The sequence below is a fragment of the Balaenoptera borealis genome, assembly GCF_965194805.1.
Source record: "Balaenoptera borealis genome assembly, chromosome: 5".
Classification (NCBI taxonomy): Eukaryota; Metazoa; Chordata; class Mammalia; order Artiodactyla; family Balaenopteridae; genus Balaenoptera; species Balaenoptera borealis.
In genome coordinates, this window is record NC_138862.1 from 137,496,354 (window position 1) to 137,515,622 (window position 19,269).

Here is a 19,269-nt window from a genome sequence, read left to right on the forward strand (position 1 = left end):
CCAAATAACCAGTTTTAAAATGTCCTTTCCATAGCATGACTGTCTTTGAAAAAACTCTTATTTTCACTCATTTTTAAAATGTCATCGTTACCTTGAAGAGACAAATTGCTTATCTGTTCAAAAATATTTGCATGGTACCTTAATACTGACAGTTACTTGTCATCACATTAGAGGTAAGCAAGTTTGAAGTATGTTTTTTTTTCAAAAAGAAGTTATGTTTGGCAACTCTTTTTAGCAGAAGGTATCCAGCAAACCCACAACAGATGTTCATGGTCCCTGATATCTTTTTAATATTGTAAATATGGAATCATTTAAGATGATATAACCCATACATCCACTTAACTGGGCACATGGAGATGACAATAAGGCACAAGGTGGTAGATGGAAAGGAAAGGCAGGGGTCACTCAATGCCTTTGTAGGGGAAGTGACCTCTTCCCTCAGGAGACCTGACAGGTGATGTGTGCCTTAACTGGGCATATGGAGGTGACATTAAAAAAGGTATTTAATATTTTAAATTAGCAATAAGATGTTTACTGAGCTAATATACTTAAGGGGCAAATAAAATATTTATTGTGGCCATAACTACTTACATTAAAAAGAATTATGCTCTTTTTTTTCTATTTTGTCAGTTTTAAGTTTATAATCTTTTTGTCATAATTTGTGATTTCTAGCTTTCAATTTCTTTAAACTGTAACATTAGGATGACATAGAAACAACTCAAAGTAGCGCCTTTTCTTTCTGAACAACCTACTTCACATACAAGAAGGAAAATAAGTGATTAGCTAGGTTTTCTGCACTTAGAACTGGGAATGACCTTTAGAGATTATAGGCTAATTACAGCCTTACCAGTCACCTATCCCTTTAAAAAAAAAAACAATTAGTGAACCTGACTCTAAGGCTGCAAATGGTTCAATGATTTCTCTGATGGTGTAACAGCAAGTCAGTGGTGAAGCAGGTCAGCCACTTCATGCCTTGACCTCAGGGACACAGCACAAACATTTCACTGTGATGTGCTGTAACACTTTAATACTTTTACATTTGGGGCCTCAGTGCCTTTCTAGACACACATGCATAGTAGGATTAATAGCTTTGAAAGCTTAAGTAATCTATTTAAAATATTTCTCCCTAAAAGCCCAGATTTCTCCCTTATTGTAAAATATCAAATAAAAAGCAGAGAACTGGTTTGTAGATTTTGTTTTGTGTATTGTTAATGAGAACAGAATTAACCACGGATTCTAGTCTCTTCTTTAGTTATTTGAGAAAAATAAATCACCACTATAATTGGTTCTCTTTCACTAAAGAAACTCTTTCCTCTAAAACATGCAGAGCAATGTTTCACAGCTCCAGAAAACCAGAAAACCACTACAGGTCATCAATGAACTCAGTAAAGTTGCAGGATACAGAATTAATACACAGAAATCTGTTGCATTGCTACACACTAACAAGGAAAGATCAAAAAGAGAAATTAGGGAAATAATCCCATTTACTATCACATCAAAAAGAATAAAATACTAAGGAATAAACCACCTTAAGGAGGCAAAAGACCTGTACTCTGAAAACTATAAGACGCTGATGAAAGAAATTGAACATGACACAAGCAGATGGAAAGATATACCATGTTCTTGGACTGCAAGAATGAATACTGTCAAATGATTATATTACTGAAGGTAATCTACAGATTCAATGCAATCCCTATCAAATTACCAATGGCATTTTTCACAGAACTAGAACAAAAAAAAAACTTTAAATTTTTATGGAAACAAAAAGAACTCAACTAGTCAAAGTAATCCTGAGAAAGAAAAATGGAGCTAGAGGAATCAGACTCCTTAACTTCAGACTATACTACAAAGCTACAGTAATCAAAACAGTACAGAACTGGCACAAAAACAGAAATATAGATCAGTGGAACAGGATAGAAAGCCCAGAAATAAACCCATACACTTATGGTCAATTAATCTATGACAAAGGAGGCAAGAATATACAATGGAGAAAAGACAGTCTCTTCAATAAGTGGTGCTGGGAAAACTAGACAGCTACATGTAAAAGAATGAAATTAGAGCATTCTCTAACACCATGCACAAAAGTAAACTCAAAATGGATTAAAGACCTAAACTCCTAGAGGAAAAGATAGGCAGAACACTCTTTGACATAAATCACAGCAATATGTTTTTGGATCCATGTCCTAGAGTAATGGAAATAAGAACAAAAATAAACAAATGGGACCTAATTAAACTTAGAAGCTTTTGCACAGCAAAGGGAAATATAAACAAAATGAAATGACAACCTACAGAATGGGAGCAAATATTTGCAAACAAAGCAACCCATAAGGGATTAATCTCCAAAATACACAAACAGCTCATAGAGAGAGCTCAATATCAAAAAACCAAACAACCCAATCAACAAATGGGCAGTAGATCTAAATAGACACTTCTCCAAAGAAGACATCCTGATGGTCAAAAGGCACATGAAAAGATGCTCAACATTGTTAATTATTAGAGAAATGCAAATAAAAACTACAATGAGGGACTTCCCTGGTGGCACAGTGGTTAAGAATCCGCCTGCCAATGCAGGGGACATGGGTTTGAGCCCTGGTCTGGGAAGATCCCACATGCCGTGAGGCAACTAAGCCTGTGCGCCACAACTACCGAGCCTGCGCTCTAGAGCCCACGAGCCACAACTGAGCCTGCGTTCCACAACTCCTGAAGCCCGCGTGCCTAGGGCCCATGCTCCGCAACAAGAGAAGCCACCACAATGAGAAGCCTGCACACCACAACGAAGAGTAGCCCCCACTCACTGCAGCTAGAGAAAGCCCGCACACAGCAATGAAGACCCAACGCAGCCAAAACTAACTAACTAACTAACTAACTAACTAACTAACTAACTAACTAACTAACTAACTAACTAAAACTACAATGAGGTATCACTTCACACCAGTCAGAATGGCCATTATCAAAAAGTCTACAAATAATAAATTCTGGAGAGGGTGTGGAGAAAAAGGAACTCTACATTGTTGCTGGGAATGTAAATTGGTACAGCCACTATGGAGAACAGTATGGAGGTTCCTTAAAAAACTAAAAATAGAATTACCATATGATCTAGCAATCCCACTCTTGGGCATATATCTGGAGAAAATCATAATTTAAAAAGATACATGCACCCCAATGTTCACTGTAGCACTATTTACAACAGCCAAGACATGGAAACAACCTAAATGTCCACCCAACATGAATGGATAAAGAAGAAGTGGTACATATACACAATGGAATATTGCTCAGCCATAAAAAGAATGAAATAATGCCATTTGCAGCAACATGGATGGACCTAGAGATTATCATACTAAGTGAAGTCAGACACAGAAAGACAAATATCCTATGATAATGCTTATATGTGGAATCTAAAAAAAATGATACTAATGAACTTATTTACAAAACAGAAAGAGACTCACAGACAGAGAAAACAAACTTATGGTTACCAAAGGGGAAATGGGGGGGTGGGGGAGGGATAAATAAGGAAGTTGGCATTAACATATACACACTGTATATAAAATAGATAACCAATATTGAGTATAGCACAGAGAACTATACTTAATATTTTGTAATAACCTATAAGGGAAAAGAATCTGAAAGGAATATATGTATATATACATATATATGTATAACTCAATCACTGTGTTGTACACCTGAAACTAACATGATATTGTAAATCAACTATGCTTTAGTTAAAAAAAAACAGTGTCTGCTAATATATAAGATGTTGAGGGCAGTCCCTGAGGGGTCCATGAATGACTGTGGCTAGAGAACTGCCAGGCCCAGCCCGGCCACTTGCTTCAGCAATTCTCAGGAGCTCTGCTTACACTGTTTTCTTAAGATGGAATAACATGTCCCAGCAAAATTCTTCAAAGCCCAATTGGTGAGCTGGGATGAAGTGAGAGAGTGGCATGGACATATATACACTACCAAATTTAAAATAGATAGCTAGTGGGAAGCAGCCGCATAGCACAGGGAGATCAGCTCGGTGCTTTGTGACCACCTAGAGGAGTGGGATAGGGAGGGTGGGAGGGAGACGCAAGAGGGAGGAGATATGGGGATATATGTATATGTATAGCTGATTCATTTTGTTATACAGCAGAAACTAACACAGCATTGTAAAGTAATTATACTCCAATAAAGATGTTAAAAAAAAAAAAAAAAAGCCCGGTTGGAAGCCTTTCTGACTATCCAAGCCCGAATCATCTGTCCTTTCTGCAATACTCTCACTCATTTTACCTTCCGTAACAGTTTTGTTCACATGTATAAGGAACTGTGACCAACTCTCATCCTCTACACACAGTAAGTAATTAAAAAAAAAAAAAAAAAAAGGGATCTGCTGAGTTGAACTGCATCTTGCTAAAATAGCGCCAGAAGGGTCCTTTGACATTATGTGATCTAGCCTCTTTGTTCAAGAAAAGGGTGACTTGCCCAATAAACACAGCAGGCTGTGACGGAAGTGAAATCTGAATTCTGAGCTTCCCTCACGGGGGCTGACACAGGATTTATGCTGTTGAAGATCTAGTCCCGGACCTTGCAGAGCTCTCATTTGGTAGACAAGAAAGACGGGTCTAGTTCCCTTGACACTACACAGTGAGCATGATGCTGACATGAATGAAAGCAAAACTGACTGAGATTGGTGATATATAGAAGGCAGCCAACATTGTTTTTTAAAAGATAAAAGTAATACATGTCTGACCAAAAGTGTTCAGAGTCCTGGCCCCAGTCCTCTTAAATCAAACAAGAACCTACTGGCCAGACCCATGTGACAGCCTAGAGGTCTGAATAACTGAATGTGCTTTATCAAGTGGGGAACACATTTAAGATGAGTTTTTGGAACTTCTGGCTGAGAGCAAGAGTAGTTTACAAGAAGAGGATGTCTTAATCATCAGGAAGAATCATCACAAATCCAGCAATCTTTCTGGAGTTTCAAAAGGTGACCTTAGCAAGCCTCCCCTGGCTCATCTGTCTGTCTCAGGTAGGGCCCCCCAGGCTGCTGGTCTTCTAGTTCCATGAACAGTCCAAGCTCTTTCCTACCTCGGAGTCTTTGTGTTTGCTATTCCCCTGCCTGGCGGTTCCTCTCCCTGCTCTTTGCCTGGCTAGTCCCTTCTCCTCCAATAGTCCTCACCGGAAACGGTACCTCCCCAGCTCAGGTTCTTCCTGCTCTTATTATTTTAAGGATGATACCCCATTTGTACCTTTTATAACACATGACAAACTGAGTATTTTCTTGTTTGTTTACTTGTTTATAATGATAAGGGCCATTTTTTTTTTTTTTTTGGTTCACCTTTATATTACCAGAACCTAAACAGTGCCCAGTACATTGTGATACAAAATAAAGATTTGCTGAATAAATAAATGAATTCAAAATACTTTTATAAAACTAATCCAAAATTATTTAAGGCCCTAGGAAACCCTTAATAAGTTTTGAGAAACACACAATTCTACTTTATGAAATGTTTGAACATAATAAATAACAAATACTGGTTCAATAAAGATCTTTTGATTATTCTTTTACAGATTTTTGAAAGCTACCATTTACTCTGAAGTAAAACTTGAGGTTTTTTAAAATGTGAGTCTATGTCAAAAAGTCTATATTTCTGACTGAAATGTGAAAACATAACTGAGGAGTCGTCAATACTTAACTATTAACTACAATAAACATCCAATTGGTTATAATCTAGTGATAAAAAAGAACAATATATAGTCATGCAGCTCAGATATGAAGGAAAAAAAACCACATTTTTTTTGGTCACTGAGAGAGAAAACACACACAGAAAAATGATTCTCCAAGAAAGGCAGTTCTCATAGAAATGTTCCAGCTTTTAGGGGAGGGAAAAAAAAAAAAAAGGATGGCGAAGACAGAAGTAACACATTCTTTCTGTAACAAAATCAGACAAGAAACATCCTAGGAAATCTGAACAGAACCTCAGATGGGAACATCAGGAAAAGTAAATAAATGGACACGGTGCATCCTCCTCAAAGAGTCAGTGTGTGTGGTTTTAGGTCCTTCACTGCTCAGAGAAGACGACATTATAATGGCATTTCCGGAATGAAGCATTTTCTATCATCATCACCCAGCTTGAATCCACTCACCACTTTTCAATTCTGATATATGACATTTTACTAAAGCCACCTGACATTAAAAAGTTGCATGTACAGTGAGGGTTTTTGGAATTAAAGAATAAAAATCCATTACCTGCATAAAATCTGAATATTCAGAAGTTATAATTTTAAAAAGCAATATTTAACATAACTCCAAACAAAAGCCAAATCAGAATTGGCCAAGCACAAGAACACTGTACACTATATTTTATATATATATATTTATATTTATTTTATAGTATATATATTTTATTTTGTGTTTCTGTGTACAAGAATGACTATAAAATTAAATTGTCTTATTTCTAGCAATTTTCTCCCATAAACAATAACAGTCACTGCTAAAAGGGATGCTTACAAACTTACCAGAAATATAATATTGGGGGACTAGTCTAGTCTTCAAAACAAACGGTAGCTGTCAAATTCTTACTGAATAATCTACAGTGTTAATTCATGTACTGTATTTCATCTGTAATAAGTCTTTGTGATAAGGTTAACACTTCAACATACAACACAAATAAGAGAGGACCGAAAAATGAAAATTACTTTGCTTATGTTTCTGTATTAGAATTTTATTTGCTGAAGGGTAAAAAACAGATTTGCAAAATTCACAGTTAACTTAAAACAATAGTTTTAAACCTTTTATTCCTAGCTCTTACTGCCTTCAGGAAGGAGAGAACATCTGGTTATTTAAGGAACACAATATGTTCACATTTTCTATGACTTTTGTTTCTAATTGGGTTTTAAAATTTTTTTTGGAATTTGAACAACTAGTTAGAACAATGTTTTTTAATCACTTCATATTTTTCAGACTGTCATCCTTCCATTCCTCTACTTCGTTTAGCGGATTGTTTTTGGAAATCTGCTCAGTGATTCTAATATAATAAGAGGAAAACGAGAATCAGGATTGTGGTCTGAAGAGCTAAGTATAGAAACCATATCGTAAGGTGAACAGAGTATAGAATGCTACAGATATTTGATATCCAGTCTCTTCAGACAGCATACATTTACAAACATTTCAAGTAGTTCTTGGGTCACTTATATACGTGGCAGTTTCATTTATTACAGATGCAAATAAATATCTACTACAAATAAAAGAATTTGTATGAGAAATATCAGTAACTAGGATTCCACTATTTTTAAAACTAATGAAGCTACAGCTCTTGTGTGGAAAGGTGGTTGGAAGATCTTGGTTCAACGGCTAGCTCTGCCACTGACAAGCTGTGTGACCTTGAAAAAGTCTCTCAAATACCTTGATCCTCAGTTTGTTCATATACAGAAGGAGGAGCTGAATTAGACTCTCTCGGTTCTTTGCAGTTCTGAAATTTGCATAGTCTAAGTGAAGTATATTATTTAGATCCTTTGTTGTGTCTTCTTTGTTCCAAAATATTTGAAGGTGATAACAGGTTTTCAAATAATTCTGATCGATATTAAATTAAGGAACTAGATGCCCTTTCAGTTCAAGTTGTAGGGTCACTTCACCATCTTGATAAAAATGGCAGCTGACAAATATACCATTGGCTATGGTTTCTGTGGAATGTGGATATGGGTTCCAGAAATATGTGAGGTGAGTGAGATCCACCTGGATTAGAGTCAGTATTAGAAGAGGCTCAGTGCTTAAGTCAGCATTCAACTCTACCATTGTTTTACTTAATACCAACCACTGCAGGACACAGAGCTAAATGCTAACAGACGAGCAGGATGATGAGGAAGGATAATTGATAGAAGATACAAGCAAATCGCTAAACTACAAGGGGCTATGAGGACTCAAAGGGAAGACGTGTCTTATCTGAGCCTGGGAATGGCTTCCTGGAGAAGGTAGAACAGAGGCTGGGAACCTCAAGAGGGGATGAGTAGAAGCAAGGGTCATGGAACTATTCCAGCTAGTTTGGAAGCTTACAAGCGTTTCGGCCTTGGGAAAGCCACATGGCCTTAACCTTTCTGCACTGAAAAAGAAGGAGGAAAGATAACCCGTTCTGCTGTCTCGGAGCTTGTAGTGAGGACCAAATGCAGCATATCAAAGTACTTGGAGACGTGAAGGAGTATGATCCTATGATTACAGTTTACCAGCCCATTATTTCAGTCTGTTCAAATGAGAAATCTTTTCACAGTAAAGCTGACATCTGATAGAAAACAAGTAACAGCTCAGTGTCTCAAGCTCTACTGCAGAGTCTATTCTCAACTGAGCAGTCTCCACTGGGATTTAGGGATAGTGGTAGGACGAAATGCTTCTCTGAAGGCTGAAAATGAATTTAGGGAGGCCCAGAGCTCCTTGTTTATTTTTATTTTATTGAGTCTGTCAGTAGCACTCAGCACAACTGCCATGTGAAGCTGGGATACGGGAAAGTAAACTTTCATGCCTCAAATCTCCTCTTTCTACTAGGTCACTTCATAGAGACTTGTGTGTTTATATACTTACTCTGATTTAAGTGTTTCATTGTTGCTAATAAATAGAAAACATTTAAAGCACTCTGAGGTCTGGATTCTCAGAGGCTGTGGGTGGGGTACTAGCATCGTCTTTCCCTCTCTTTACATGGCCTCCTCTATGACTTTATAGTTGACATGAACTACACTGAAAGCTCTATCCACTTGTGGATTTTTACGATATATATAAACTTACTTTTATTTTCTTCTTTTGTGCCTTTGTAGCACTGGATTGGATCTTACTATATCATTAGACGTCAGTTCTTTATGGTCAAAGGCTGCTCTGCTTGGGTAGGTTGTTAGAGGCAGCAAAAGAGGAGACCAAGACTTAGCAAGCGTGAATGCCCAGATCACAAGGACATTTGGTAGGAGAGTCAAGACTTGGCCCAGTGTCCCGATTCCTAGCTCAGGCTCCTGGCAAGACCCAGGACACCACACTGCGATAGACCTCCAATTAGCACACATGCCAAGTGATGTTAGTTATCACTTGACATTTACTAATAAAGTCAATGGATCAGCCATTACATACACTTAACTAAAACTACCACCTTGCTGGGTTGGCCGTCTGAAACCCCCTTAGTACTTTGCAGCTTGCTTTATCTTTCCCTACAGATATCATCATGCCACGAACTTGTTCTCAAGAGCTTTTTACACATGACTCCCTCCTTCTGCCCAGTTTCTCATGTCTCAGAAATACCAGTTTAAAGTCCTAACTTTTGGACAATTAGCTTGATTGTTTTTACTTGGTAAGACAGTGAATGTAAAAGTGGGGAATACTATTTTTTAGATACTTATGCTATTATTTTTTTTCTCTTAAACCTTGGAGAAAATTTTTCTTAATGCTTGTAGAATTGGCTTCATTATTCTCTATATTATATATACTATCTTTTTAAGATCAAAAGTACTCTATTAAAATTACGGATTCCACTAACAACATTGAGGAATTTAGTATACGGAATTCTGCAACTATAAGAGTGAATGGTTTATAGGAAGATCAACCATATTTACCTAGGAAAAAACTTACCAAGATGGATAGGTTTAGATAACATATTTGTTTCTCCTTTCAATTAAACCCAACAAATCACACAAGTAGATAATTCAAACAGTTATTTTAGCAATTTTTTCCCACTCTGTATGACTCTAGTAATTCTCAATGCTGAGCAGATAGAATTTACCTTTAAGTTTGTAGACCAAAACTCAGATACCTCATTGACCAGAAACTTCATCCTTTATTCCTTTTATAGATATGCCATAATCTTGACTATTTCATATTAAAAATATATACTTATACAGCCTACATATACATAAAAAAAAATATGAGACTGTAGATTTTTCAGTCTGACTCCTAAGCCTTACCAGAAAAAACAAAAAATGCTACCTTATGTATTAGAAATGATAGATTGTATTTCTGATACCTAATGAAATTTTGTGTAGGAGAAATGACATAAAATTGTGTATTTCTGCAGAAAATGGATATAGGCTACAGGAAAACAATAATTTTAAATGAAGCAAAGAATAAATACATGCTCAAATGTTGAAGTCAACAACCGATGAACGGACAAAAATCCTTCAGAATCAAAATGTACATTGAACTTGGAGGTCCGCGTTGATCAGACAGAGCTCTGGCAGTGGAATCACAGACAGACTGACTCAAAGACAGTTCGACAGCTGCCAACAGGATTGCTGGGAGCTCTGCCAAAGAGCCAAGGCTGGGATTACCACCCAGTGCCTGGCATCCTAGTCCTCGTGTTTGAAGCTTTCTCTCTTATACTTCATCCAATATTTTTGTTTGGCTCAAAAGCATCAAGGATTCACAGATTTTTTTAGATCATTAAATGTTCTTATTTTCAAGAAATGTAACATTAGTTGTAAAAGAGCACACTTTTTCTCTGCAGTGTGAAGAAAATTTTGGTGACTTGCTTTAAGTTCAAATAGAGAAATCAGCATTAAAGTCTCTTTAAATCTTTATTTTATTAGGTTACTCTTCACCCGCAAAATAAGAAATACATGTTCATAATATGAAATAATTTAGTGTTTCACTGCATCATAAACTCTTAGAAAACTGGTCCTTTTTAGAGCTCTAATGTCTTGGTCTTCACATGGCTCTCGAGGCTATACGTGGGTCAGTCGGCCCCCGGGCGCGAAGTGTGGTTATAAGGAGAAGCAGGTGCTCAACTATTTCCTTGAGTTACGAGGAAGCAGGTGGGCAGAACAACCTCCTGAGTTACAAGAGATGTGTGCTCCTGTTTCTCAGGGCAGTGTCCTTTGAATTTGCCCGCTGAGTTGCTAGACCGTCAGGTATGTGGGGTTGTGGCCTGTAGGCAATTCATCTGCTATTAGGCAAATTCTACATTAGGAATTCTTGGAGTCATGTAGAGAAACCAGTTTTTCACCCCACTTAAAACTGAGAACATCCCACATGGAAATCTTACCTTGGGATCACGAAGGAACAGAGCCTTAAGAATCAGCGAGTGAACATCCCCGATGAGTGGGTAATGCATCAGAAGGCCAAGACAGGTCTGGTAGTTACTAGAGATCACTAAAAAAAGGAAAAAAAAAGCAATTGAGAAGCAATGCTGTTTCAGATATCTGCATTACTAAGAGAAACAAAATCAACAACTTAGATTCAAAGAAAGCAAACCAATAACTCGACTGATTTGGACAAAAGGAAATGGGGAGAGGGGATCCTTACCAAATGGCCTTTGAAGCAGCACACTGTACTAATATACCAGCACTCATCGTCAGAGCGGTGTTGGAAGGAAGAGCCTCAGATATAGATATGTGTGTGCGCTTGCAACACAAATAAACTCTTAGAAGCATGCACATTTATTGCCATTTATATGGCTGTATTTAAATGTCTCTAGTTTTGCTGCTTGGAAATTAGTAACAAAAATCTTATGAATGGGAAAGAACCAGCTTAAAATTCTCATAAAATATTATGTACCCTGATTACTATGCTTCACAACTTACATATGTTACATTTATTTTTTGTATATATAAATATTACATAGTTCAAAATTAAAGAGAATATAATTTCTTCCAATTATTTGTTTTCCTAAAGGTAACAAGAAATTTAGGAAAGATATTTATGCAGCATTTCTTGGAGGAAAAGTGTCAAAATCTTCATAGATAAGCCTAACTGTGTTCCTTAGACCGTCATTTAATTTTTTTCCCCCAAATCAACCTAATTATGGCTGCAATTATTAAAAACATCTTTTCAGGCAGGTCTATGTAAACTACTTCATTTCTTGGCAATCCATCTGCCACTGCTGTCACAGTTGCGCCCATTAGCGACTCTTGTTTTGTAAGCCAGGCTGACGGCCTCGGCAGCATGATTGTGAACAAACTTTACAGTTGCAACTTCCTGTGGTTGTGACTGAATCCTTTTCATTAATCAGAACGGTTAGCTGAAAAATATTCCGTAGGAAAACAACTGTGATTCACTAGAAACAACATAAGTCACAAAATAATTTTTTTGTGATCAGAAATACCCTTGACTCTTAGGTTTTTCTTTCCTTCTTCTGCTGGGAACATCCCCCTTCCCATGAACATTATGGAGAAAGGGGACAGGACTGGGCAAAATGAACAATTATAATCTATGTAAGGAACCACTTTATCATCTTCATTTCCTTTGCTGATCTGACAGCTTGTAATTTCATACATCTGCTTTCATTTGTGAAGTACTCACTTACCCTACCCTTTCTTTATCTGTTCAGACTCTTCTTTTCTTATTTGTTCATTTTATCATACTCACATTCAGTTGCCTGCTGTCTTTTTTACTCTAGAATTCAAAAACCTAGGGTACTGAGAATAGTATAACATTTTCACGTCCGGTTTTCTTTGCAATCTAACAAATAAATAAAACTTAGATAATCAATTCATTTTCTAACTCATAAAGTTATTTTCCCAAATGCTATAATGGTTATATATTAGTCACTGGCCCAGGAAGAATTCTTGTATGTTTTGTAAGACAGGCAGGGGAGTTTAGTGGAAATGGTTCTGGGCTCGGGATTCAAAGATGTGGGCTTTCATCCTGGGACGCCACTTGAAAACGTTTCATAAAGTTGCCTGGAGACTCAAGGACATAATCTAAATGACTGATTTATAGCAGACGCTCAAAACCTGTTGGGAGTAACCTCTCAGAGCTTAAGTTCAGTCATTTGGAAAACAACTTTCCAATTTAAAAAAAATTTGCCTGCCTACGTCATTCATTGCAATAATCATTTGTTGAGCACCTAATGCATGACAGGCCCTACGTTAGGAGGCGAGGCGGAGATGAACAAAACGCAGTCCTCACCCTGGAGAAAATGAAAGTACAGAGGGCAGACGCGTAACAACAAGCAGCTGTTACCACTACTACTCTCTCTAAGATGATAACGAATTGCTGAAGTCTTTCCGAGACCAGGCCCCATACCAAGAACATTACCGGCATCTCATTTAATTTCTATGACAATCTTATCATAGGGTACAATTATTATTATCCCTGTTTTACAGATGTGAAAACTGATCCTTGGAGGGATTAAATCATTTGTCCAGGTCACACAGTGATTTGGTGGTGGACCAAGATTTGAAATTCAGAAGTCTAGTGGCAGGGTCAGGGCTTTGTTCTGAAAGGCCATTGTTTTGAAAATCAAGTGACATAATGGATGCAAATAATTACTGCAAATAGAAAAGTCAATTAATGTTAGTACTCTTGTGTAGTAGTTTTAAGTAGCTTGGAAGATCAGATAAACCCAGCGTGTAAAGCAGTCTGACATAGGTAGGCATTTATGTGGAGGGACCAGAGCGACAATCCTATGTTATTACAACTTGAAAAAACTTTTGAAACTATAGGAAGCTGTAAAATACATTTTACAATTACAAATAAAATACATTTCACAAAATAAGGGAAGCTAAATAACATATTAATATTCTACTTGCATAACAAACGAAGGAGCTAACGTTCTTTCTCCTATCCATCCATCAATCCATCCCTGCAGTCACTGAATATCATGTACGTTTTCTGAGCATCTACAAAATCCCGTGCCAGGCAGTAGCACTAGGGATATGATGGCGAACGAGTCTGAGCTGTGAAAGGTAGCAGAACACAGCACCCTGAAGTTTGGCTACAGGGGTTCAGGACGCGCCACCCCCAAATATGCCCCTTTGGTATACTGACTATTTTGAGCTGGAGAGGTTTTCTCTGAACTCCTCTTATCTTCAACTCCCTACGTGCTCCAAAAGGAACTCAACTGTCATAAATCCCTGCAGACAAACTCTGTCACAAAGATACCTTGCATCTATTCTTCTCAGGGTCCATTCATCTTTCCTAAAAATCATTTACTCTCCCCTAAGAGGCCTACATCCCCCCTCCCCTTTATCTATTAAGGTGGTAGTTAATCCTGAAATCTAAAGCTATCTCTTTGAGGGTCGCTCATTTTCCCCTGGGTATCTCCCATATGTACATGAGGTATACATGTTAATCAACTTGCCTGCTTATCTCTCAATCATTTTGTGAAAGAATCTCAGAGGAAAACCTAACTGGGTAGAGGTAAGGTTTCACCTCCCTCTTGCCCCCTGCCTTCAGATAATGCCATCTCTAATTTCTTAATGAAAACTTGTACTTTTCATTTGCAATTACATGTGCCAGTATTAAGTCCCTTTTGAATAACTGTGTCCAATTTAGTGTACTCGAAAGAGAATAATACAAACTATTTTAAAAATAAGATAGTAGGAATCTGATAGGATAAAAATTTAGTTATAATTTTGGCAGCAAATTTTTCTTGAACTTGAAAAACTAATCCACCACACTGTTCCTTCTCCAGTGGTTATTCTATCAGAGCAGGGCAGTGACACAGGAAAAAAAAGTGAAAGACTAAAAAAAAGACTGAGTTTTGCTATCTACCTACATTTGAAATCAAGGATGTATATGCTTTATTGAGAAGATCATATGGTTTTTATTCTTCAATTTGTTAATGTGGTGTATCACATTGATTAATTTGCAGATATTGAAAAATCCTTGCATCCCTGGGATAAATCCCTCTTGATCATGGTGTCTGGTCCTTTTAATGTATTGTTGGATTTGGTTTGCTGGTATTTTGTTGAGGATTTTTACGTCCATGTTCATCAGTGATACTGGCCTATAATTTTCTTTTTTTGTGGAATCTTCGTCTGGTTTTGGTATCAGGGTGATGGTGACCTCATACAATGAGCTTGGAAGTGTTCCTTCCTCTGCAGTTTTTTGGAATAGTTTCAGAAGGACAGGTGTTAACTCTTGCACACAAGGATGCACACAAGGATGTATATGCTTTAAAAACAAAGTACTAAAGCCACACTCTGAAGCGCTTATTTAGGGAACGTTAAGACAAAGGTGAGAGGCGTTTAGGAAAACCTATGGAATCTGAAATCAGACGATCTAGATTAGATCTAGATCAGAAGGCTGGCTAGTCATTTACTGTGGGTGTGAATTTAGGCAAGCTGCTTAACTTCACTAAACCCTTATTTCTCTCATTTATAAAAAGTGTTTACTCTATCTGTAGGGATTCTGTAAGAACGGCACGGATGTGAGGTCATGTGCTTCCCCATCTTGCTTGACTCTTGCTAAATAAATAGCACTCCCACCACCCGAAGCAGAGCTGACTTTGCTGTCTCTACCTTTAAATCAGCGGTCCCCAACCTTTCTGGCACCAGGGACCGGTTTTGTGGAAGACAATTTTTCCACGGATTGGGGGGAGGGGGTGGGGGAGGGATGGTTTGGGCGGTAATGCGAGCGATGGGGAGCGGCAGATGAAGCTTCACTCGCTTGCCCGCCACTCACCTCCTGCTGTGCGGCCCAGTTCCTAACAAGCCATGGACCCGTACCCAGGGGTTGGGGGGCCCTGCTTTAAAGGGCCTACAACTGTTCTGGAGTGGTCTAAGGGAGTTGGTTTAAATAGTTTCTCCAAACCAATACCATATGCTAACACATATATATGGAATCTAAAAAAAAAAATGTTCTGAAGAACCTAGAGGCAGGACAGGAATAAAGACGCAGACCTACTAGAGAATGGACTTGAGGACACGGGGAGGGGGAAGGGTAAGCTGGGACAAAGTGAGAGAGTGGCATGGACATATATACACTACCAAACGTAAAATAGGTAGCTAGTGGGAAGCAGCTGCATAGCACAGGGAGATCAGCTTGGTGCTTTGTGACCACCTAGAGGGGTGGGATAGGGAGGGTGGGAGGGAGGGAGATGCAAGAGGGAAGAGATATGGGAACATATGTATATGTATAACTGATTCACTTTGTTATAAAGCAGAAACTAACACACCATTGTAAAGCAACTATATCCAATAAAGATGTTAAAAAAAATTAAAAAAATAAAATAAAATAAATAAGTTTCTCCAGTAGTAACAAACAAAAAAATAATGAGCTCAGTAAAGATAACCAGAGACGTGATTGTTTTGAGAAACTTTAAAGCAATGGGACCATTAGCTTATGTCTGAGTCAGAGTTAACTATACTTACAACTGGAACATTTTGAAGTGAAACACTAGTCAAATTATTTCATATTTAGATATACCTTCTCAAGGTAACAAGATGGACTAAGAACAACTACCATCTCTAACATGTTAAAAAAAAAAGTCAGTAAGCACGTATAACGTGCGTACAATTTGCCATATACAACCACACCCCAGCACTGAAACTCAACCCTCCACCACCTCCATGTCACCCTTCGTCTCTCCCACATCAAGTTGTATCAAAATTTTGGTTAGAACAATTTCTTGAGTTTTCATTTTTATAACCAGGCAAATGTTATCACAGCTGAACAACACAGTATATCGTGACTACTCTTCCTTTCTTGTATAGCCTCTTTCCTTTCCTGGAATTTATAACTGCCTGCTTTTTCATTTGCTTTGCTGTTTATATTTTTAACATTAATTTAATCTTAAATGCTCCCCTAGTCATATAAATCTCCCCTTAATACTTTTTAAAAATTTAGATGTTTTGTCAGTTTCCTTTTTTTGAGGAAATTGCTCATGAGGCCTCTGGCCTGCTCCCTCACCCTGAGGATGTCTTTTACCTCTTGCACATGTTGTATCCTTATTTCCTAGAGTACCTACCTGCTTCTTTCTCGCTTTTCTCTCTCATTTTGGTGGAGCCCATCTCTCCAAAAGCTTTATGCTCAGGACATGAATTTTTGAAAACTTCTCTGTTTGAAAGATTTTATTTTGACATTAATTAATAGTCTGGTTAGGTACAGAATTCTAGGTTGGAAATACTTTTCCCTGAGATTGTTGGGAGCATTGTTCCAGAGTTTCCTGGCTTCCAGTTGAAAAGCCTCAAACCATTCCAATTCCTAATCCTTTCTGTGATCTGTTTTCTCTTCTCTTCCCCCACATTGTTCTGTAGATTGATGATGAATACCTTGGTTTGCATCTGTTTTCATACATAACAGGTCCTTTCAATTTAGAAACTCATGTTCTTTTGTTGAACTAGAAATTTCTCTTGTTTCTTTGATGATTTTCTCCCTCCCATTTTATTTTGTTTATTTTGTGTTTCTTATTCCTTCCTTCCCCCCTCCCTCCCTCTTTTTCTTCTTCTTCTTCTTTTTTTTTTTATAAGAAATCATGATAGCTAGATGTTGGATTTCCTGGCCTGGTCCTCTAATTTTCTTTCTTGCTTTCTCACGGTTTCCTGTGCTTCTTTCTGGGACACTTTTTCAATTTTATATTCCAACCACCTATTTCCATGATACTTTATTTTTCAATTACACTTTTTCCTTTGAATAATGTATTTCCTAGCTCTCTAAGAAGTTTTCTCCTCCTTGCACAGTCTCTGTGGCCTCCAAGTTGCTTTTTTCCTGGTTGCTTGTTTAGATCTCTGCTTTCATGTCGACGCTCTCCTCAAACGTGTGGTGGTTTGGGGATACCTGCTCATGTGGAGGAGTGGGGCAGTACAAAGGTATCTTGAAGACAGCTGTGTGTGCATAGCTGGGTGGGTTTGTGAATGCTGGGGGTTGACATAGGTCACTCTTGGGCCACCCCAAGCCTTTTCTCTTGTGCTGACTAGATTCTCTCAGAGAAGATTCTCCCAAACTCTTCCCGGAGGGAGACAGTCTAGCTTCGACATCCTGAGAAAGAAGACTGGCGGTTCAACAGTCACTAAAATTGCCTGAGTCCCAGGTTCAAAGACCCTCCACTTTACCGTCCGCAGAGAATAAATCCTGAAGGTACAGTTGGAGATCTGGGTGTAACTGCTTCTTAAATAGACTTTCAACCAGTTCTCATTTTTTAGTCTTAACTCCTTCCCTCCCCCTACCAATTTCCAGAAGTACCCAGCACTGCCAATTTCTACACTTTTAGGAATTCTATGGGTTATTTCTTGGCTTTCTCCATTATCAATTTTGTATTTAGCTTTCTTGGATCTGATAAGTCAGTTATCACTCACCCATCTGTTCTCCTGCTTCCAAAATTACCCTAATTGTCTCCTTCCTAATTCTCTGTGTCCTATGGGTTGATGCTATTTCAATGGGATTTTAGGAGCAATGGAGGTAAATGCAGGACCTTAATATAACATCTCATATCTGATATCCTTATCACTTTAATGACATTTCTACTGAGCACCTGGGCAGGTGGATTGAAGGGAAAGAAGAATCTAGGTGGGGAGGCAATTGGGTGGAGAAATGGGGAAATAAGTAGTCAGGAAGCAAAGATCACCATCTTCCTTTCTCTGTGAATCAGACAGAACGGCCCCAGTCACTCTGCAGGACTATTCACATTCTCCTTTGGCAGCAACACATGGACATGGAAGCCTGAGTATACCTGGGTAAGATTCCAGTGACGCATGTAATTTTGCTGGCTTTTGCCCATAAAAGGTATCCTAGAGTTCTTGAATCCATCTGCCATATTGCTTTCCAGGGCAACAGAAAACTGTGGAATGGGAGTAAGTGTGTGGAAGGGTAAGATTACGGTACAGGAGATTAGCCACTTCTTCCCCTTTATAGAAGGCCAGGGTGGGGTATCAACTACTAATTTTGAGCATGGAATAGAATTTCAGCAGGAAAATAATTCTCTTCTCATATCTCTATTTCTAGAGTTGTGTAAATTAAAATTCTTTTGAGGCAAAAAATAGACATTAAAAAGACAATATGACACAGTAGAAGGGGCAAAATCCAAAACACTGACACCACCCATGCTGGTGCCGATGTGGAGCAACAAGAATTTTCATGCATTGCTGGTGGGAATGCAAAGCGGTACAGCCACTCTGAAAGGCAGTTGTGTGTGATTTTTCAGGCCTAACCACAGGCAATTAGAAAGGTATGAGAGTTAATTTTATGTTTCCAACTCGATCGGCCTAAAGGATGCCCAGATAGCCGGTAAACATGATTTCTGGGTGTGTCTGTGAGTGTGCGACTGGAAGAGATGAGCACTGGATTCAGTAGACTGAGTGAAGAGACCCACCCTCGTCAATAAGTGGGCATCGCCCAATCCGCTGGGAGCCCAAATGGAACAAAAAGGCCTAGGAAGGGTGAATTCTCTCTCTCTTTGGGCTACGATGTTCTGGATACTGGAGTTCCTGGTTCTCAGGCCTTTGGATTCTGGGACTTACACCATCAGCCCCCTGGTTCTCAGGCCTTCAGACTTGGACTGAATTATGCCACTGGCTTTCCTGGTTCCCAGCTTACAGACAGCCGACTGTGGGGCTTCCAGGCCTCCGGAACTGTGTGAGTCGAATCCTATAAGAAATCTCCTCTTC

General features: G+C 38.4%; 1 protein-coding gene across 20 annotated transcripts in view; it reads right to left on the reverse strand.

Annotated features, from left to right (window-relative positions):
• TBC1D5 (TBC1 domain family member 5) overlaps positions 1–19,269 on the reverse strand; it is a 530,543-nt gene that overhangs the window by 115,315 nt on the left and 395,959 nt on the right. For all 20 annotated transcript variants that reach the window (XM_082392668.1, XM_082392665.1, XM_082392670.1 and 17 more), the window contains one exon: positions 10,986–11,092. In XM_082392668.1, the coding sequence (XP_082248794.1) occupies positions 10,986–11,092 (107 nt within the window). The remainder of the gene's footprint in view (positions 1–10,985; positions 11,093–19,269) is intronic.